Consider the following 23,711-nt stretch of genomic DNA (forward strand, 5'->3'; position numbering starts at 1 on the left):
TATGTCCATTACATCATGCAACACTGTTTCTTTGTGTTAATCAAATGTAAACATGGGGTGCGTGATCCAGCTAGAGAGCTTTGTGGGTATAAAAAGGTAACCCTTTCCGCATCATTTTTGATCCCTTCCCAACAATCCACAACAGTAACATTCCACTGGCACCAGTAGAAATTTAATTATAGTTGTTACTATTTCAATTTGTTTGTGTCTCTCTGTGTGAGTTTTTAGTTGAGGAGGATTAAATTCCCCCTTCCACATACGGTACAGTATGCTGGGAATTCAAATCTACGTTACCTCCACACTTATTTTTGAATAAAAGAAGGAAATTTAGACTTTCATTCCATCTATTTTATGTAGCATGTTAAATTATTGGGCAGTGAGTACCTGACTCTGGTTTAGACTGAGCACAAGTGGCACCAGCAGAACAAGGATGCAGATCTGGACAGGGAAAAAAAAAAGATTGGTTGGGACTTACTGTCTTTCTCTCTCCAGTTCAGAGTGGTCAGAACATGTCTCTGCTGCTCACTCTATAAAAATTGAACTGTTCTTGTACTGGACAACTAAAACAGAGATTTGTGAAACTTCACAAATCCAAGTCATAGAATGGTAGGCTTATCCTTTGCATCTAAAACCTCTACTAGGATGGGTGACCAAATGACCCAAGAAGCATAGAACCTTTCTTGGGGTGCAAGGGGTAAAGGTCCCATTCAGACACTCCACCAGACTTTCCTCAGGGTTCAGACCCAGCTGGGAAAAGGCCTCCCTTCCCACCGATGCTGATTCACATTCTTCATTACTAATATGCAAGTGGGAAATGAATCTGTTCAAGGAGGATTCATTCGGGTTTCCCATTCGGGCATTAAGAGTATTTCATCTGCTGCTGCAGGAAAGGGACTCCCTACATATTGCCATGCAGTAAAATGTAATGATCAAAATATTCCAGATTCTTCTTTTCTGAACTCTTTCACCGTTCTGGAGCTTCTTACAGTAAGTACTCCAAGAGGCATCTAGATCAGCCAGCTCATGGAAAGGGAGAAAGTTGGAATTGCTAGAAAACTTGATCTGAATGCTTATTCTGTTTCTTTTTTTAACTAGGCAGAAAGGATATTGCAGACCAGTGCATTGTTTATAGCTCTGCTGGGTTGTCGTATTCCGTGATGCATCTGGGCAGATGTGCATAAACAGTGCCCTTTTGAGAAGCCATCTCTGCTTTCTGCCTGAGGGAATCATACTTTACTCCTGAGAGCTGTCTTTCACAGCACAACACAGCAGAAATTGATTATTTTAGAAATTCTACAGGACCCACTTGTAACCAGAATGCTTTCAGTTCATTTTATTTGTTTAATAAAAAAAAAAAAAAGAAAACTCACAAAGCTTGCATGTATATCTTCTATATATAAATATATACAGTATATATAAATCAAATGATTCAGGACAATACTGTTGAATGTGGCATGAAACAAAACAAGTAGCTAAGAAAGTATGTGGAGCTTAGTCCAATACAATAGGCTTAAACATGCCTATCTCTGTATTGGATTAAGGCTCTAATTTTTGCATTGAAAACTAACTTCCATTTATAGTACCTGCACATCTGGATTCTGCTCCTTGGATTTTTCTGAGATTTGTAAGTTTGTACAAGCTTTTCAATTTCACAGAGTAATATTTCAATCACATTCCTATACATTCTCACCAGGATGAAGTTCTATGTGACTTGAAAACTTGTACATTCCTACATTGGCAGAAATTGGTTCAAAATAACATATTCTCATATTCAGAGATTCTTTGGAAACCAGCATAACAATATCAAAGAGGTTGTGGCAGAATAAACAGTGAGACACACTTATCTATAATCAAAATTGGCTTCAAACAGCTAACAGAAGGAGAGCTTCTAGCCAATAGACACTAAAGTTTGGATGCTAAGGCATCAGGCATATGCTGGTGTTTGCAACATCAGGTGGGATCCCTTGTGCTTTGAATGGATCAGAGCATCAGTGACCATGAGGATCTTTGGCATAAGATTTCAGAGTATTTTAGAAGGCTTCAAATAAAAAAGATGAGTGGCAAACACAGAAGCAGAAAGTCCAAAGGGGGGAAAATAAGAGTTCAAGTGCAGGATCAATGAACTTTGGATTTGCAGTCATTCCTAGGATGAATTCAAGCCTTGTGTCCTTCACCGAAGAAGCTCCTGCTATGATGAGCTAAAAGAGATTTCTTGGCACTTTGGCAATATTTTGTGGGGGAATAGCAGAGTCACATTGGAAGCTGTTTCCCATTTATTTGGATCCTGCTTTTATTCCCAATGCAAAACTTTAGCTTGGGTTGGTGGGCTTTCTAGGTCTGTACAAATGGCAAAGCAGGACAGTTGCCCCAGGCAGGGGCTGCTCTTTCTAGATTTGAGCTGTTCTTGCAGGTTGTTGCCCTCTAATTCACGGTTGGCACCTGGTTCCTCTGTAAACTATATTCCTTTGCCTTCAGTCTCAGATTTGCAATGCTGTTAGCCATATTCATGCCCTGAGCTGGGCTGGCATTGGTACAGGTAGCAGAATAAGAAGCCATGGCAGTGCTGGGAGGCAGAGAAAGAAGAGGGGAGGGAGGAAAAAAAACAACACCAGGTCATCTTTTGATTCTACAATTCACATACATGCGGGTGACCTGCATGAGATACATCAAGTATCCAGAAAAACAACTGGATAGCCTGCTCAAATCTTTCACTGCAGTTTGATTTTCAGCAGCTGAACTTTTTCACGGCATCTGCAGATCAAGCTGCTAATAAAAGAAGAAGGACAGAAGCTTGGAGACAAACATTTACAGCCATATTATGCAATTATAATCTGCCAATCTTTATTTCCAAGGAGTGCTTCTGATCTTGGAGTGATGTGCCAGGGGCCACAGCATAAAAAGTGAGTGGGGCAAGAAGAAAACCAAACTAATTTAAATTGAATGTAATTTTTAAAAAAATAAGTTATCATTCCCTATGTACATAATAATTGTCTCCTGATACATTAAAATAATTACAGTTTAGCAACAACATTTGTAATGGAGCAAAATATCTTCTCATACATCAGACTTTCAAATTATTTTTACTATTTTGGTTTAGGAACAACTGGAACAGGAGCCATCCCAGATCCAAATCTAAATTGTGGAAGTGACTGATAATCTGGCTCAGCTATCCCCAATCTGGTGCCCTGTAGATAAACTGGGACTGTGCAGCCATGCCAGCTGGGAATTCTGGGAGTTATAATTCCAAGCTGTCTGTAGAGCACCAGGTTGGGGAGATTGTACTGAATCAGGAGATAGCGCTGTTACACTTAGGAAGAGCCTTTGTCCACATTGCACCCATACCCATACCCAACACCCAAGGATATTCATGACCATATAATCCTAAAACAAGTGAATTCAGCTGATCAAGGTTCTCTTGCCTAGCACGCAAACACAGATTTGGTCTGGAAGAACTGCTTCCACATCACAGAGCAGAGGATCATAGGACCTGCCATTCTTATTATCACAATGCATGTTCCAGTGTGGAATGAGGGGAACTATATGAAACTATATTTTGATTTACAGGGAATTAGTTTCTATAGGCATACTTCCTAAGGATCTCAGTGTTTACAAACCCACTAAAATGGGTTTATTTGTACTTCAGTGCATATACCAGAATTTTTCATAAAAAATGTTAAAAAGGAACATAAATGGATTAAGCAAAGAACAGACAAAATTGCACATGTTGAACCAGGGCACCAAATAAATGGCACTGCCAACTGATGGCACTGGGATTTTTCTAGTCACCTGAACATGGGTCTCTTTCATACCTGTAGCTTTCATGGTTTCATTCAGGCTTCAAAGTCTTATATACTTTTTTTGTCCACAGATTAAATTTATCACTGGAGGAAGAATCTGGGAATAAATTCTACAAAGCACAAATCCAAACTATTATAGGGCCCCTAGTCCTGTTACAATCAGCAATGCAGAACTCCTTCGGAACCCACCGTGTCAGAGGCCGAAGCCACACCCAGGCAAAAGTACTTGAAGAAGAGACTTGAGTAGAACTCATAGGGCCTTCTGATTCACAAAGGTCTCACTGACATGAGCAAAAGCAGCAGCCTTTGTTCAATGTTTTAAAAACCTCCAGAGCTAAATTAGAAGTAGTCAAAAGAATATTCAGGTTCTTTTTTTTTCTGGGACACCTCCACCAGTTTGATGCAAAGAACAAAGATGCTTCTGAGGTCTGCAGCTGAGGCCACTCATCACAATATGTAGGAAAATAATAGCCTCATCCTGCACCTGGATGTTTATGGCACTTTCTCTGCCCTCTATGAACTTGCAAAATGCAAAGAAGTCTCAAGTCTGAGAGTCCAAAGACTGTCCATCCTACATGGTCTTGCTTTAAAAAAAAAGACATTTGGAATGCAAAGTTCCTTTTGTATATCAGCAGAAGTAGAACCACCACTCTGTTCTGGTGCTTTTATTAATTGTTCTGTATGCAGTGGCCACATGCAGAGTCTGCATGCAAGCTGAAGGTGTTCAATGACTCTGCTAAACATGTACCTGCAGAGACCTGAAGATATTTGAAACTTTCATCTCTGACTGTTCCTTCTCATGGGCAAGACCCTTTAGTTCAATAGTTCTAACTACAGGATTCTGGGAAGGAATCAAGCAACATTTGGTAAGGCTGGATTCAGGCAATGTTTGTGAAAAGGCAGTTTGGATTTGGGTGGCAGAGTGGAAGTGAAAATGTTGCAATTCTTGGCAATGCTTCCACTGTCCTGTCACTTTTCATAGAGGAAAGAGATCATCCAAGAAGAAAACATCTATATCAGCTGGGTAAAAAAGAGGTTCTCCAGATAATGAGCAGAGCCCTCTGAGCTATAATACAGTTCTGCAGTTCACTTATCAAATTAAGCCATGGTGTGGGTTGGTTTGTTTTTTTAAACCTGTTTTTCAGCATGATGTATAAAGCCAGGCATCTGGCCTATGGCTTAACACTATGTGTGAACCAGGCACTAATAGCTGTGTTGAGACTTATCTTCATGTTTTCAGTGCAAGGACTGATGAACAGCCCTCTGCTCTCCTATTTGTGCTAGTGACTAAGGGCTGATTTTCATACTATCAGGTTGCTCCAATATGAATACAGACCACCAACCATTCATTCCTCAAGGTCAGATATGCACATTATCCTCTACCTGCTCCCCATAAGGAAGGCAACTGTCCATCAGAAAGGCAATTGTCACCTGTCATTTCCTGCTGCATATCAAAAGCAGTTTTCTGACTTGCAATGGCTCATAGCAAGTATTCACTATGCTATTCAGTTTAACATCATCTAGGGTGTCTGTACTGAGGGTGGTGGTAAAAAAAAGACAAGATGGTGCATGCAACTGTGTGAACAAAACTCTGTTCCTTTTAAAATGTGTGTGATTGCCCTGATTGATAAGCATTCCTTCCATTTCTTCATCCATGTCACTAATAACAATTTTGAAGAGTACAGGACCCAAGGATTGAACCTTGAGGCACTTGTTTGATGCCTTCCTCCTGTTTGATGCAAAACCACTGATGAGTTCTGTTTTCAGGCCAGTTGCATATCCATTTAATTACAGGATCATGCTACCCAGACCACACTTAAGGAGCTTACTAATCAAAACAGCATGGAGTACCTTGCTAAAATCAAGATATAATACATCTACAGCATTTTCTCAACCTATTAGCTTGTCAATTGAAAAATGATAGACTGTGCAGGGGCATAAGTACAACACCTCTTGTGTCTTGAAAAAGGATGTCTTTGTCAAGGCTCTCACAGCTGCTTCAAATGTGACAGCAGCTGCCTGATTCTTGCAAAGGATTAATTATCCAAAGATAGGTGCTTCATTTGCATTCCTTTGTCTTACAAAGTGTCTCTTTCAACTGCTTTGACAGCTGTATTACAGATCAGTTTCTTTGTGATCTATTCTAGAATCTTCCTAGTCTGTTGTTCCCTGGATTCTGCTTTCCCCTGTTTTTGAAGATAGGGACATCTGCTCCCTTCCAGTCATTTGGAACTTGACACACTATCTAGGATTTCTCAAAGAAATCCTGGCCCAAATCTTGGCAATGCTGAAATGCCATTCAAAATTGTCCTAGGGAAGAGTGCAACATGGATCACCTTAACATCCTTCCAGTTTTCTCGATTTAGTCATTCAATCATGTTCCCTTTCCCAAAAGAAACCATCCCAGAAAGTTACCTTTATAGTGTCTTCTGTTAATATCCATTACCCCCTCATGTAAACAACATTTTAGGAGGGATGAGGAGCTATTTTGCAAAGGGTGAGAGGAGGGAGAAATAAACAGCCAAATGAGTTCATTATGTTCCTTGTATTGCAAGGACCATTGACCACAACATTGGAGTGGTGGTGGCAAATCAAATGGCATTCATGAGTTAGGATCTCAACTACCACTTCTCAGTTAAGCTTCAGAGTGTGAAGACATCCTGAGACTGCAGTTCTGGAGCAGGGTACACTACTGAGATTCCGGCTTCTGGATTGCTCTTAGGAAACAGATTCTGTTCTTTTCTTGGCTTGTTTTAGAGACAAAATATTTTCATACCAACTATTCACCAGCAATTCCTTTAAAGTTATTTTATTTATTTATTTATTTATTTATTTTATAAATTTATTCACCACCCATCTCTCCCCTATGGGGGGACTCTGGGCAGCTTACAATAAAACAGGATTAAAATTCAAAACCATTACAATACAAAACACAGTAAAAATACAAATATAATAAAATCTACATGGCGAAAAGATCTTAATCAGTCCTTGAGTGTAATAGGCCCCTCAGAATCACTTTATGGCGCTAGCCATCCCCAGGTGTAATTATTCCCCCTCCCATTCCAAGCCTGCAGACAAAACCAGGACTTTAATCTTTTGCGAAAGTCCAGGAGTGAGGGGGCTTGTCTCACCTCTGGGGGAAGGATGTTCCAAAGGGTGGGAGCTACAGCAGAGAAGGCACGCTTCCGAGACCCTGCTAGATGGAATTCTTTTATAGATGGGATCCATAACATCCCGTCCCTGCATGACCGGATGGGGTGGGTCGATGTAATAGGGATGAGACAATCCCTCAGATATCCTGGTCCCATGCCATGTGGGGCTTTAAAAGTGATGACCAACACCTTGAATTGGACCCAGAAACAAACTGGGACCCAGCGCAGCTCATGCAACAAAGGTGTTATGTGCGCCCTTCTAGGGTGGCCAAAAATAGCCCGTGTGGCCGCATTCTGGACCGGCTGAAGCTTCTGGATATTCTTCAAGAGTAGCCCCATGTAGAGCGCATTACAGTAGTCTATATGGGAGATGATCAGGGCATGAGTGACCATTCGGAGGGCCTCTTGGTCCAGGAAATCGAGTTATCAAGGAAGGACTTCAGAACAAACAAACAAACAAAAAAGAGGGGGGAGTCAATGCATACATAGGCCAGGAACCTGTGATGGTAGCTCTATCAACATGACATTAACAACAATCTAAATGGAAAGGGACTAAATAGGTATTCAGTAGCTCTCTGATAAATATGTGAGTTATTCTTCTTTCTGTTAAGGATGTCCCTAAATATTGTTTGTTAGGAACAAAGAAAGCAATATCAACACATCAAAAACTGGTAGTTGGAGCCATAGTTTAGCAATCCATGTCAACTCTTGGTCACAAACCTCTCCTTTTATTACCCATCTCAGCCATTTTCTTCTCAAAAAGCAGACACAGGCAAAGGGTGTTTGGGCCCCCTCTTCACCCTGTAGTTAAGCTGCACCAGCTTCTCAAATGCACATCTGCTGCTCCCCTTCTAAGTGAAGTTACAGGCACTGAGTCAGAGAAGCAGAGGCATCAAGGCAGAGCTCTGCCAGACTTTGTGGCTTTTACACTTGGGAAAACATGTAGAAAAACACTTTTTTACACTTGGGAAAGCAGCTTTTTCTGCAGGTCAACTCACAGAGAAGTTAATGGGTGGCAGAGTCAAGCCAACACTGATATCTGTTCAGTCATTGTTCAGTTCTAAATATGACTCCCTTCATAAATCTTAATGGCTCACCAAAATGAGAGGGGCTTCCTAAGCAGTCCACTGTTGGAGATAGAATTTTGGCTTGCACGTGCTACAGACTGGCTCATTAGGACTTTTTTCGTGTCTTAAGCCAGAAGTGGAAGACTTTCCTATCCTTTTTGATTTTGGTCTCCCAAATTATAGAAGCTAAGCTCTTTGCCTTCATCAAGATTTGCTACAGAAATGGAAAGAAATAATTGTGCATCACAAGGATGGCCATGATTGCTTTAGATAGAAGGCTTCAGAGTCATGGTGCACAAAACAGATGCTTTGCTTTGTGCACCATGACTCTGAAGCATGAGCCAGTTTTGGTTGTTTGGAAATTGTTTCCAGCAGTCTTCAGCAGGCTACATCTTGCTTTCTGTACCCACTCTGTGTGTGTGATGCTGGTGTGTTGCAGGCTTGTCTATTTGTGAGCTCCCTGGAAATCTGTTTTGAGGGAGAGAGCTTAACTTTAATCAGGCATTGACCAGTGGTATCTGTGATGAACTGGTGCACCAAATTTGTTCCAGTGGTTCAATGCCCACTTCTTTGAAGAGAAGTGAACTAATCTCCCTTAGGTTTACCAAGTTCCTCAAATAAACCCATTCATTTCCAAGAGTCTGGTGCTGGAAATGTTCCCAGTGGTTTAAACCCCATTACTGTTTATTTGCCAGATCAATCAGTCTTCGGGTTCTGCCTTGCCTTTCTCAGGCTTACTGGCAATAAAAAAAAGATGACATACCAAGCAAAAATATGGTCCACATTTATTTTGTTTGTTTTATTCTGTTATACACAGTTTTGCCAAAAGCATTTCCCATGAGTTTTATACAACACTGCTTGCTTTTGTTTTTTCTTCTTTTTTTCAAGAAAAAAAAAAGACTTTCAAAGGATGATCCTTGAGGGTGGCAGGCAAAAGAGCTGCCAATGGTATAAGAGAAGAAAACAACAGTGATTAGGCCTGGGAACAGTTCTTCCTCTGGGCACAGGAGCCAATTATTGTGGAAACATGACCTTTTCTCATAATTTGTCAGTAATTAAAAGGGCAGCCTGCCAGGTATAAAAGAGCAGAGATGTGATGAATCAGTGTTGAGCCAAAATGGCAAAGATGCACCAAACCATTTTTCAGAGATTAATGAAAAAGTGAAGATTAAGTGTCTGTGGCTTTGAACAGACTCAGTTGGCTAGGATTGGGCAACGGTCAGCACAGAAAGCATTGCTGTAATGGGCCTGAGCAGTGCCAGCACAGCTCAGCCATGTTGGCTACATAGCTCTGTGGTATTGTTATGTCCAAGGTTTGATCCTTAATTGCCTGGAATGAATTGGGAAGAAACTGCACAGATGGAAAAAGGATGACACAGCAGCCTATTCAATAGAAATTCTGGAGAAATGGCCACTCTGAGCAGTTACCACAGAAAGGAAAGTCAAGCTGCACCCCCTACATCTGAGGCTGAGAGCAACATTTGGCTCAGGGTGTTTTTTACCTGACAGCCTTCTCCTCCCATCCCCAGGATGTAAATCAGGCAGGCCTTACAGGTAGAGAAAGTGAACGAAGCAACAAGGGTAAGCTTGTGTGTGTGAAGGGTTGAACTGCTTTTCAGTCCTTGCCACTCAGCACTTTACAGACTGACCAGCCAACCAACTTCCAAAAGAGAGGATATTTATGGAAGTTTCAGGAAGAATCAGTAAAATGTGAAAGCCCTGGTGTGGGATGGAAGCAGGCAGATTGGAGCAGGGCCACACATGGCTTCAAGAGTGTCCCTGTGTGTGGCTTTACTTTCTCTGAAGAGGTTGAAGAGGAATCAAAGGAAATGCATTTAGTTAATTTTAAATAGATCACATTTAATTGACGTCCTGGCCCTGCCTACTCCTTAGAGTGTAGCCCTGGCACCACCACTTGGCATCTAAGTAGGATGCTCAGCTCAAAAAATTCATTGCAGATTTCAGCTGCTGACTCTTTATTTTGCCCGAAATGGGTGTCTCTTTCTGTATTCACTTAATATGCTAAGCCAAGCCATACTGTACAGTGTGATGTGTGAACTCAGCCCCTCTGTATTCTAAATTATATTTTATGACTTTGAGGGTAGACTAGTCTTCTATGGTTTATAATTCTGTGCTTCATAATCAAACTATGATTAAAACAAACCAAGGACTGGCATGATACATGAAATCAGGCACTGAAACCAATTCAAGTACCATTTGGGGGGGAGGGGTCTTGCTAGAATGTTTTGCTTTATAAAGGGACCCCCCATTTTTCATGAATATATATTCCATTAGCTATTTAAACCAAGTAAACAAGAGTCACAGTGGAATGCAAGTGAGTCCAGTGTGCATCCCATTACTCAATCACTTTCCTTTACCTTCCTCCTTCTTTTTCCAGAAAAGGCTGCCAAACTCCATAGAATTTCTTTATCCTTTCTCAGCACTACCCCCTTTCTATTTTTCTACAGCTCCTCCCACGTATGCTTGGTGTCTTGGCTAGAAAGAATGTGTGTTCTCAAAGAAGCCTGTTCAGAGACTATCATCTACAAGTGTGTGCTGTTTGCTTTTAAGCTAGCTTGCCGGTCACAGCTTCTCCCAAAGACTCTTGGGAACGTTAGTTTGCTGAGGGTATTGAGAATTGCCTTCATTTAGCTCATAACTGAGACAGGCTTCTGTAGTCCTTAGCTAGGTTTCCCCTCATCTGGACACCATCTAGGACATGGTATGTATAATCTATTAAGCTTGTCACCCATTACCTGGAAGGCAAGACAGGTAGCTGCAGAGGACCAGAGGCAACAGAACGGCGGTACAAGTTATATAGTCACCTGTAAGGAGAGGCAGTTCCCCAGGAGAGATAGTCAGTGGCTCTTGGTGCTGGGCGAGGTACAATTGGTTGCTCCACTGCAGTCACATCACCTGAGTAGGACTTAAGGAGGGATGCATTTTTGTTGGCCAGCATTGCTCGCTCATTCCTGCGAAATTTTGCCCGCCTGTTCTGAAACCACACCTAGGAAGAAAAGCATACCAGAGCCAGGTGTCAGATACTGTGGTGTGAAAATCCTTGCTGCTACAGGTTGCCTTTGTTTATTTCAGACTTTAGTACCAACAAGGTGATGAGAAACTAAGTCAAAAACTAAGGCCCAAAATTAAATAACAGAAATTAAACAGAGCTAAATATGTAGAGCAGAAACTCTGCCTACAGTCAGATATTGTGCATCCATCACTCGGCTGAACTGCAGGTAATAGCTATTGCAATCTTCTACATCAAAATCAAAACAGATCTCTTATTGCTAAAGTCAGCAAAGCAAAGGTAGCTTCAGTCCACATAATGACTGTGTTGTTATTGGCCAGAAGGACATGTTTTGGTTCAGTGGGGATGTTAAAGTAGGATCTAGGGAACATAAGTTCAATACTCCACTCACAAAAAGCAGCAGGGCTGGCTAACCACATTTTCATGTAAGGGAATGAATACAGTCTACCACCAAAAAAAAAGAGAGAGCCCCGCTAAGACATCGGGTCAAGAGGGTAAGATGAAACAACCATACCACCATTTCAGTTTATCTAACCAGAGTTTATGATCTTTCAGAAACAAGTAAGTTATTATTCCACACACCCATAGGGCTAAATTTAATGGTTACATTTTTAATAAATATGCACTCAGTGGCCTGTTTATTTATAAAGCAGAGATGGGGAGAATACTTTCACTATCAAACTGAGTAAGTGCAGAAGGAAAGTGCCATTCAGGCAAATTTTCAGTGACTTTCTCCCACTTAGAAAAAGGTAAAGATGGTCTCAAATTGATCTAGTGAGCTTTTTGGGCTGCAAATGGAAATGTTTGTTATTCCCTTCTTCCAGAACTACTGCTACTACTACTGCTTATTATTATTATTATTATTATTATTATTATTATTATTATTATTATTTTCCCAGTCTAGAATGCAGTCCTGAGATTCCTGGGTTGTCTCCAGTCCAAGTATTAAATTCCCCCTTTGCTTTTAGGATCAGTTGAGGTGAGCGAGATGCTGCCTTCTGCTGTAGAGTGTTCACTTCTTGCATGGGAGACAACTGGATTCTGCCTGGAATTCCTTTTTTCAAAGAAACCTTTTGTGTTTATTAGGGAAGATAACTCCCAGTAACGTTTGGAAATTCTTCCACTCATTCAAGCAAGGAGCCAGACCCCCATCTTTGACCAGATGCTATTGGAAAGGGAGAGGGAAAGGGAGAGGGCTGACAGTGAACTACTGCTTCACATCCCTCTTGGCTTCCCTGTTTCCTTGTAAGAGGAGAACCCTTTGGATAAATAATCAAACCTAATGGAACGAGATTATTCACATTCATATTGGCTCCCTCGGTTTTGGAAATGTTTTCATACTTAGTTTTGCAGTGAATTGCTTTTGTACTCCCCTTCCTGCTGCATTTAAGAAGCAATTGTTTCTCCTGCTGAACTTAAAAAGTGAAATCTACTTGATAAAATGCAAGGAGGGAGCTGGTTTAGTCCATGCCAGCATTTCATGGCTGGCACTGTACTTGGCAAGCAGTTGTAACTGTAATGAGGAGAAAAACCTTGCCCTGCTTAGGAGATGCTTCCTAACTGCCTCATCTGTTGCACTGATACAGTGATCAACAAGCTGCTAGACTTGGATCAGGATAAACCCCATATCTGCAATTGTTCATATTCCATGTCCCTGCTCTTCAAAATAATGTTGACAGTTTTCAGAGGCTTCTAGCTATCACCTTAGTGAATGCAACAAGCTTATGTCTCTAAACTTAAAAATAGATTGGGCACACCTCTGAAAACCTCAGTAAAGTCCACTGCTTTGAAAGATTTTTTTTGGCAGCCCTACTTGGCTTAGAACATGCCTCTGCTATAAATTCAGTTGGAAACACAGGCATAAATTTTTGACACATTTCTCATTCTCACTAAATTTCTCCAGATTGTTAAAGCAGAGAAAGTTTTTGTGACTCCTTCTAGAATCTAATAGTTTCTCCCTATTGTGGTATTTTATAGCTTAAAGTCCACTGCAGAAAGATATTCTACAAAAATATGGGTACTGCTAGTTCCTTGGGACAAACACTCTGAGCACAATCCAGCCCAAACAAAACACATTTCAGCTCTTTAGGTTTAACAGGAATTATTTACACATGGCTTGTTGAAATTACAGGAAACCTACAATGACTATGTCCAGAACATTTATACATGGAATCCCACACTGAAATGTTTTAATTGATTCTGTTGAGCCAATATATATAAAATACTATTTTTTAAAAAAATCCGTTCCATCGTGTCTGATTCTCTGAGACTGCTTGGACAAGTCCCTGAAGTTTCCTCGGCAAGGTTTTTCAGAAGTGGTTTGCCATTGCCTCCTTCCTAGGGCTGAGAGGAAGTGACTGGCTCAAGGTCACCCAGCTGGCTTTGTGCCTAAGGCAGGACTAGCACAGTCTCTTGGGTCTAGCCTGATGCCTTGACCACTACACCAAACTGGTTCTCTAAAATACTATAGAATTCATCTATTTAATATCATAATAGGAAGCATCTGCCATGTATATGCTGGATTAGATTCACTGTTATCTGAAATTCAACCCACTACCTACTACTGTATTTCACTACTCAGACTGGAGAAATTACAAAGCATAACTTTCTGATATGGCAATGAAAAAGTTTGTCACCTATTTCCCTGTGCTAATTTTTCATCTGATTTAGCTTCAAAGCCACTGGTTAGATCTGATGTCTAATTTAATAACTAAAAGTATACGTATTGCAATTTTGTTTGATCAATTGTGTGCCTCTAATGGAACATGTTATGTTGAAGGAGCAAATAAAGTCTTGTTCAGCCACCAGTCTCATTCTTGGTTAACCCTGCCAAACCAAAATTTCCCGTTTCTTTCATGCACATGAATGAGATTAAAGAGACACTGGAGAAAATGCTGGCCATTATATTTGCTAACTAGAAATGAGAAGCTTCTTTTTAACTTCTGTAATTCATGATTTATTTAATTAATTGATTAATTTTTATCCACCTTTATTATTTTTATAAATAACTCAAGGTGGCGAACATACCTAATACTCCTTCCTCCTCCTCCTATTTCCCCCACAACAATTCCAGAATAGAGGTTACAATTATCTGTAACTTTCAGATTATTTTCTTTTCTAAAGTGCCTGTTTTATTTATATTTGTATGTATTTGTTATCTTTATTAATGTTGTCTAAACCAGTGTACGCTTGAGACTCACATAAGCTTTGGGGAAGTTGGAAAGGCTCCATCTCATGAACATCAGTATTACATTAAACCCGTGTTCCTCAACCTTGGCAACTTTAAGATGTGTGGGCTTCAACTCCCAGAATTCCCCAAACTAAACATCTTAAAATTGCCAAGGTTGAGAAACACTGCATTGTGCTGTACTGTCACACCATCTCCATAAGAGGTCTTCCTACTGTGGAAAAGAAAGGGTATACAGCAGTAGCTGCTGAATTCTGCAGAAAGGCAGAACACCTTTAGAATCACAACCTGAATGATTTTGTAGTAAAGGAGCATATTTGAACCTCTTCAGAGGAACAGGTCATGATATTCTCTCCCATAACCATTTCTAGTTTATGAAGAAAATGTTAGGACAATGCTTTTCAGTTACTTTGCTCATCTTCTATAATTTTATTTATTTATTTAATTAATTAAATTTATGTCACCGCCCATCTCCCCCAATGGAGGACTCTGGGCGGTTTACAATAAAATGGCACTAAAAACATATCCACCTAATTTACCATTAAAATATAAATAGAAAATGAATATAAAATCCAAGTGGAGATGGAACACAATCACTAAGGGGTGCTATGGCGCCAGCCCTCCCCAGGTGGAGCTGTCGCTCTCCCCCTCCCAAGCAAGGTGGCAGAACCAGGCCTGATAGACTTCTTACGTGAAACAAAAAAAACGATCTTATGATTTATCGTTTTGATGATTAGACTGAATAGATTACCGAAAGAAGAGACTTATGTTGTAACCACAGAGTAAGAGGTAAACTTATAATTGTACTTATAACTGCTGTAAAGAACATCAGAAGCTACTTTGTATCTTTTTTCTTTCTTTTCTATTTTTCTTTTACTTTTTCCCCCTTTCTTGCACTTTTAGCTTTTTCTTTGATTTCTTTCTCTTTCTTTTCTCTTTCTTACTTTGAGTTTGTATTAGTTTTTATTTTCTTTTTAAAATATTTAATAAAATTATATAAAAATTGAAATAAAATACAGGGGATGGGGAAATCAAAATACATTTTAAAGCAGCAGAAATAGAAAGATGACACTTTTTGAAACAAAACCTTTTTATAGGCGCTGGAAGAAAACAGAATCTGCAGACCCTTCACATCCTGGACATAAACTGTTTCAACTTCTACCATCAGGACGGCGCTACAGAGTATGTCAAGACATCTAGACATCGAAACAGTTTTTTCCCTCGTGCCATTGCTCTGTTGAACTCCTAATTAATGTAGCCTGATATAATGATTGATAGTGTATGGTAAGACATGGCTGCTAAGATCTGACCGGTAATGCTCTGTTAAATGTGAACGTATGTTAGACAACAGATGCAGTATTTTGTCCCTTAATTCTCCCTTTAAATATGAGTGTGTGTTAGTTAATAGCCGTAGTATTATTTCCTTCCATTTTTTTTTCTTTCTTGATTGTATGGTTTTAGTAAATAACACTATTACTTTACTATTGTTTATTTTTGATGTTATGTAAATATATTGAGAGCTCTTCCACTGAAGTCAAATTCCTTGTATGTCTAATCATACTTGGCCAATAAAACTATGCTATTCTATGCTATGCTATGCTATGCTATGCTATGCTATGCTATGCTATGCTATGCTATGCTATGCTATGCTATGCTATGCTATGCTATGCTATTCTACCTCTTTGTTTCTTCTTTTGAAAAAATAAGATAGAATGAAGGAAAGGGAATCGTAAGCCATCTGCTCTGTTCTTTGGGGTACTGGATTCATTACCTGGACCCTGGCCTCAGTGAGGTTGACCCTGCGCGCAAGGTCTTCCCGTACAAAAGCATCTGGGTAATGTGTCCGCTCAAAGACTCTCTCCAGGGCCTGAAGCTGGCTGCTGTTGAAGGTGGTCCTGTTTCGCCTCTGCTTTCGTTTCTTCTTCTCTTCAGAATTCAGCTGGTCACCTGGCAAAGGAGAGAGCAGAGAAATTGAAGTGGGGAGGTGATTCAGTAGTGGGGAGGTGATTCAGTAGATCGAAGAATCTCTGTTCATCAGATAAATGGCTTTTAGAGATTAAGACTTTTAAAAAAAAACTGCCTGGCAATTAACAGGTGAGGTCAAATATAATCCACAACAGCAGTTAAACAGAATAAGATGCAACTTTGCATGAATGTTCTATGGCTCTTCAAATGTGGGATAGTCTTTAACCATGATGACCTATGAATGGCCATATAGTGTTTCAAATTAACCCCTTTTATTGATTGAGTGAAAAAGCAACATTTTTCTTCTTCGTGAGTTTAGGGCTCAATCTGTCTTTATCAAAATAACTTGGACAACTGCAATAACAAACACATAAGGTACCAAGATGCAAAGGGAGTGCCATATACTACTAACATTATTTATTCATTATATCTATAGATGCATAGCCTAGAATCAGTCTGTTTTGTGTGATAAAGGAGCATTAAGGATGAATATACACATATACACAACTCTTTTCATAACTTCATAACATGCTCTGCAAATGGGATCAAGACCAATAGTATTTTAGTAGTTTTTAAGCTTCTTTGTAATGCTGAATTTTACAAACACTTGCCCTTTAAAATCTTTGTGACCCAGAAAAACTATGTCAACTAAAGAAATACTTATTTTTTATCATTTATTATTTCGCAGAAAATTTATCAACCTGGCTTTTGTGAATCACAGAAATTTTCCCACAGCGCTTTGTGCCATATAAAAATATTACAACTGATCCACATTTACTGCCATTCAGTGAAAGTTTTAAGTTATATATCATCCAATCCTACAAAATATGACAAAATGTTCTAGCTGTGTTATTGTTTCAAAACATTGTATGTGTACAAGGATGCACCAATGATTTACTATTTCCAGATTCCCAAGTGAACCAACTGAGATTTTTTTCACCAATGTGTCACAAATAATTGACTAAGAAAAGGTAGACTCAGTTGGCATACTGAAACTACCAACCAGCCAAACCTGCCCCCCCATTATCTGTTTATCAGAACCCCAAATGTTTGAAATATAAGATTTCCACATTTTATTAGCTTTAGTTTAACTGTATAAAAATGTAGACCAAGCTTAGACAACAAAGCAGCCTCAAAGCAATAGTTACAGTATGACTGAAGATAGAAGGTATATCTTAATGACCAGATGCCCCCTTTACATACTTCCAAGTATATGTATTTAATATATTTATATGTCAAAAAAGGGCATTCTCTAAGTGGCTTGCAGAAATGAGAGTTAATGGTGCTTTTTAAAAAGTATGTGTTGTCTGAGAATTGAACAATGCATAATGGTTTTAACTTCCCCAGATGTGTTTTTTTCCTAACACAGAATCCTGAGCTGAATCTATGGATGTTACTAGCTTGCCTGGGCTATTGAACCACGTAGCCTCAAACCAGTAGGGGTGGCCAGTATTGATATCAATACAAATGACACATAGAGTTTCTATAATGAGACAATAACAAAAAGTTAAGGGCAAGTATACACATTTTTTGTCAGCCTGCCCACGTAGAATTGAGATTATGCCTATATTATGCTTCAAATAATGTATACCGTGGTAACTTGTCAACTATGATGGACTGGATACAGTACCCCCACCCCAACCCCTCATGACATGAAAAGCAATGATTACTAGCTGTGTTACATTAAAACTCAGGAGCTGCAACACAAGATTTGGCTATTTCAAATCAATATGTAAACTTACAACTCAGTTACATGTGAAATACTTTTAACTAATTCTTTGCCTGGCACCCTGTTCAAGCATTTGAAACTTTGGATAGATGTAACAGATCTGGTAACCATACATGAAACCGGAAAGGTAGTCAGCAATATTATTCTGTTGTTGCACAAGGCTTTGTGGCACTTAGAGTCTAATACATATTATGGTATGTGGTTTTGTGAATTGCAGTCCACTTTGTCAAAGACTTAGTTGTGTACACCCTGACTGAAGGTTCCCCAAAGTCTATTCTATAGACCATTCCCAAGCTGACTTAACAGCCCTCTGGTAGCAATGAGGATTTAAGAAACAACAACTGATACTTCCTTTGGGTAAATACCACATTGGGGGGAATTTCCAGCTTCAGAGAAATTGGGAGGGAAGGACTGCTACCCCCAGCATGTCAGTTCTGATCCTACTTTTCAGCCAACTTGACCTTTGCATTATTTGCAACAGTTAAGCCTGCATATTAAACGCAAGGAAACATTTACCAATATATCTAATTCGACACTATTTCCCTTAAGTCTTGGGTTATCTTTTCCTAAGTGGATCTCACAAACTTTGCTAAAGGAGAAGATACTACAAGGATAAAATTCTTCTTCTTCTGTCTCTCTATATATGTATATTGGTATGTATGTATGTATGTATTGAGGTGGGGAGTGTGATGTTAAAAAGCACATTTTCCAGAACTGATCAGAGGGTATATTCATCAGAAGAAGAAAAGGCTGAGGATAAAGGTGAGTTCTGTATGGCCCCATATACCTTAATCACATAAAAAGGGCTAGATGTTTGCTAATGTACAACAAAAGAATTACAGTTTTCCAACTTTTATTTTACGCTATTAAAATTGCCAGAGTGAAAAAAGGGGTTGGGGGATAAAATGTGTCTTCTTTCTGTTCCTGTTAAAACTTCTCTAATACATCCCCTCTTTTGGAAGGATATACATACATACTGATCACCCTATTATCTTTTGAATAAATCAACATTTTGCAAAGGACAGAAAGGGTGTAAGAAATGATTAGTCAAAGAAAATAAAAGCATGAGGTGAGGAAAGAAATAGATAAATCTAATTTATAATTTGCCAACAGCACTCATTATACCTCTCCATTATACCTTTCTATCCTTGCAAATCATCCTTGCTTCCACCACCTCCATATATTGCTCCATATACATTGCTTTTTTTTGTTAATACATTCTGTCCTTTAAACTCCTTGCCTTTTTTCTTTTGGAGAGTCTCAGTAGCTCCACTGAACCACTACTTCTTCAATCTTCCCCTTCCTTTTGACCCATTCAAATTTCCTTCATACCTTCAATCTGTGATTTGATCCTTATTCATTCCCTGTACGGCAAAATGCTGCCAACATACCTTTTGTACTGCTCGCTCACTTTTGTATTCCATTTGCTTCTTTGAACAGTCATTCCACACAACAGACCATGTAGTATCCATTACTTTTCCACTAGCCTTTGCACATCTAAAAATTTCTCCATCCATTTTTCCATCCATAGTAAAAATTGTATCAAGGTACACAAATTCATCCACCTCATCTAGTTTTTTATGATTGATAATATGAGGACTTCTGGAGAAGAAATGATGGACTGAAGATGGCTTCATGAAAAGTGGAGCCAACAATTGTGGCTAAGAACAAGGAGCCAACAAGAAGATCGGCTCCTTTGACCCCCTTTGGAGGAAGAGAGTACATGAGATTGCCCACGCTGCACTTCATAGATTTGCTCCTCATGAGGAGACTGCAAGGCAACGGTCTTCAGAGGGTGGGAGAACTGGGTGATGAAGGAATTTGCCATCTTACTCCAGCTGCAGTCGGACCCTTCAAAGGACACTAAGTTTGCACTTCCTTTGCTAACCACCTTTGGAAAGTTCGGATTAACAGCTTTAAAGAAGTTAGACACCTTTAAAATGACAAGGTTGGGAAGTGCCTTCAATCCTTAATATAAGAAAATGAAACTGTATCTTTATAAGGTTTAAGAATTCAGAATAAACAGCAAAAAGCAAGACAAGGGTTAGAAAGTTTTATATAGAAAGTTTGTTAAGTTTTACACAGAAAGTTTTAAATGGATTAAGGACTCAGAAAAAGTTGGAATATTTGATTTTGAATATTAAGACTTTGAAATTAATTTTAAAGAATAAATGCATTTTCGTGGGAAAGAAAAATTATTTTTGATATTGGAGACACAACAAAATAAGCAACTTACAGTGGCATTTAGAGATATTGTTGAGGAATGGCAACAGGACTTTGAATCAACAATGTCAGCTCTGTTGTGTGTTTTTATGAACACCCTGTTCCCAGAAGGAACTTTTACACCAGAAGATACTGTTACTGAAAAAGATTTGGAAAACTTATCTGACATTATTATGGAGGCAACATAGGGAGCCAGTTTGGTCTAGTGGTTAAGGTTCTGGGTTAGAAACCAGGAGTCTGTGAGTTCTAGTCCTGCCTTAGGCATGAAAGCTGGCTGGGTGACCTTGGGCCAGTCACTCTCTCAGCCCAACTTGGTGCAATGTAGACTAGCCTCCTCATGGTGCACTTGTCAATGTGACTTGTCATGGCTAAATAGTCTACACATCTGGCTGCTGGATCTCACAAGGATTTCCCAGCAAGAAAAAGCAGCATGAACACCAAACTGCTATGCCATACAATTTAAAAAAAATGGAGGCAACATGAAGAAGAACTTATCTTTTGATATTAAAAAATCAGATGAGGCTCTAAAAATTAAGAAGGAAATAAAAATGTCAATTCAAGAGAGTAATTGGAATAATTTCTTCCTTTTGGACTTACAAAAGAGGCTTGTTAAAGTTTTGAAGAAATTTGAGACAAAAGATAATGATTATTCAAATGGATTAAAGAGCAAGATTGTTTTATATAAAAGGAAGGAACATACAGTTGGCTTATTTGATCAGGGTTATAATGGGATATGTTGTTATTTTGGGGGTTCTTTCTGGACTTGCTGACATCTAGACTGGAAAAGACATTGTGTATTGGATTTGTTTACAGTGAAGAGCTGAGATATGGAATGATGAGTTTTATATTTGTTAACGAATGTGATTATTTTAGGGCTCTGTTCGGAGTTTTTGCTGACACCTGGATTGGAAAAGACGTTGTTTATTGGACTTGCCTATAGTTAAGAGCTGAGTTGTGGGATGAAGAGATTTATAACGGTTAACTAAGAGGAGGTGAAACTGTTTATACTTGTCGTGATGAGGGTGGGAAATCACTTTCTTAGTTCTTCTCTTCTCTTCTCTTCTCTTCTCTTCCCTTCCTTTCCCTTCCCTTCCCTGTTTTGCTTTCTTGTACCTTTTATTCTCTTTCCATTCTTTTTCTTTTTAGTTTGTATTATCTTTTATTGTTGTACTTGAAACTTTTAATAAAAGTATTATTTAAAAAAAGATAATATGACACTCCATTTTCCTTGTCAAATACAACTACCTTGTTTTTGATATATTAATCTTCAGATTTTTGTTGCATTGAACAGTCTAATATTTACTGCAAATCATTCAGATTTTCATTCAGTATGACATCATCTGCATACAAAAGTACATGTACGTTCATGCCCTCATCTGATACATGTTTAATGTCACCAGTCATTCCTTAATTAGCCATAACCATAACCATAACCATATCTATAGCCATCAACACAGTAAAGAACCAAGAATATCTGTACCTACATTCTGCTAAGTGTTGAACCTTTTTCTACACAATCTGTTTATACTCACACATATTTTACTTCCATTGGATACCACTATTAGACCTTTTGGCAGTCAACTTTCAATACCATATTCTCACAAAACATTCTGTAATCTAAACCTATTAAAGTTATCATACGCCTTCTCTATATCAAATGGATAATAATTCTTTCTCCCATTCATCCATTTCCCAATGACTGCTGAAAAGCAAAAATCTGATATGCACAACTCTGCCCAACATAAGGCCATAGTACATTTTCAAATTCATACCCTTTTGGTAAGAATTCTTCTGTACATCTTCCCAGACATACTTAACAGGCACGCCAATTTCCCTGTATTCCCTGTTAGCACTCATTCTTGCTAACTACACCTTTGTTTAAGAGAACAATAAAAGGATTCTTCCAAATAGAGCTTTCATAAACCACACAGCTGAGAATAGTAGATCTTTTTTTTTAAGTAGATACTCACCAAATAGTGATTGTTCCTTTTGATTCAGGCCTCTAAATAACAGTCACTTTTCTGGCACTCTCTCAATTCACTCTCATCCATCCATCCATCCATCCATCCATTGATGTAACTTTTCCTTGGATGCGTTCATCCAGAATATTGCGCAGTTTTCTTCCTAACTAATCTCTGCTTTGTCCATTGTCACCATTCACTGGAATGTACTATGCAACTATCACCAACCTACGGATTCCTACTTTTATACACACTTACAACCATGTAGATTACACCAACCCATACTTTCTGATGAATGTTTTAGCCTTTTGATTTATAATTAAACCTTAAATTCATAATTAAGTCTTCACTTCCCTATCTGTGTTCATAAACTCCACAAGATCAAATGAGCTTCAGATCTAGAGTATTATATCCCTCTGCTTTCTTTTAGTTTCACATACATACCCCATATCTCTTTCATTTCATCTGTTAATTCATACTCTTTACCATTTGCTTTTTTTATGTTCCACGTTCAAACTTCCATATGCCATGGTTTTCACCAGGTGGGCTCTTAGATATTGACCAAAGCCATGAGGGGCAGCAGAGGCCAATTGAGACTTTCCCATAATGCTTTTTAATAATATAGAGAAAATTAAGATTAGGTTATCATGCAACTTTCACTGCTACTTTGCTATACTGATCAATTTTGACTAGTATGGTACAAGTGCAAGTAAAGCGGTTTTTTCTCAAGCATGCTTAGGCCACACTATTCTATACAAGCTAGGATTTTGGTTTAGGGGCTACTGTGTAAGCCAAGACATCGTTGCCCATATCCCACTACACTGGAGGAACATGCAAATTATTGATGCACACTGTATGAAGGAAGTAATTTTAACAGAGAGGAAAGTTTTATTTGAGAGGATAATCTGGCATGCTATGAAAATCAGCTGTTTGTTTCTTCTTCCTTTTGATACTGGCTGCACCCCTCAGTTCCTCTGGAGACTCAATCAACTAAAATAATCCTGCTTAACACAGAAATTTTGGTGTTCACATTATGAAGTTGTTTACAAACCCCACATCGTCCACCCACCCATGTATAGGCCAACATTTCCCCCCATCCCCCTGGCACACAATGCTTTGGAATTTCTTCTATTTATAAGCATATTTTGGTAATTTATAATTAAAGAAGAAATATGATTCTATCAGAAAGGATAAAATGCCTTGTGAAAAGAGAATTCACTGAAGATTGCCAAAGAGAAAATCTAGGTGTATCTTGCAGGCCAACAGTAACATCAATGGTATGGTGCTGCATCAACCCAGGTAACAATAAGCATTACCACAAAGTCATCCTCCCCAACCTGGGATCTTCCATTTCTGTTGGGCTAAAATAGCCCTAATTCCTAACCACAATGCTCAAAGACCAAGCTCACTGAGAATGCTGGGAATTAATCCAAAGTCCCAGTCTCTTCCATCCGTGAGCTAATTAAAGCATTAAGTGAAGAACAAACAAAAGCAATATGTGAATCTGACATTTATGTACATCATACAGATGCAAAGAGCCAAACTTAGCTGCAGTTCCATGCTTCCATATATCCAATTGCAAAATGCAGTAAAATAAAA

The 23,711-nt window shown here is 39.0% G+C and overlaps 1 protein-coding gene across 1 annotated transcript in view; it reads right to left on the reverse strand.

Moving 5' to 3' along the window:
• Positions 1–1,380: 1,380 nt before the first annotated feature.
• PRRX1 (paired related homeobox 1) overlaps positions 1,381–23,711 on the reverse strand; it is a 71,171-nt gene continuing 48,840 nt past the window's right edge. Inside the window, exons 2-4 of the mRNA XM_063300175.1 lie at positions 16,006–16,181; positions 10,842–11,023; positions 1,381–2,563 (exon numbers count right to left, since the gene is read on the reverse strand). Of these exons, the coding sequence (XP_063156245.1) occupies positions 2,422–2,563; positions 10,842–11,023; positions 16,006–16,181 (500 nt within the window). The 3' untranslated portion in view covers positions 1,381–2,421. The remainder of the gene's footprint in view (positions 2,564–10,841; positions 11,024–16,005; positions 16,182–23,711) is intronic.

This window comes from Candoia aspera, chromosome 3 (assembly GCF_035149785.1).
Source record: "Candoia aspera isolate rCanAsp1 chromosome 3, rCanAsp1.hap2, whole genome shotgun sequence".
In the NCBI taxonomy this organism is placed as follows: domain Eukaryota; kingdom Metazoa; phylum Chordata; class Lepidosauria; order Squamata; family Boidae; genus Candoia; species Candoia aspera.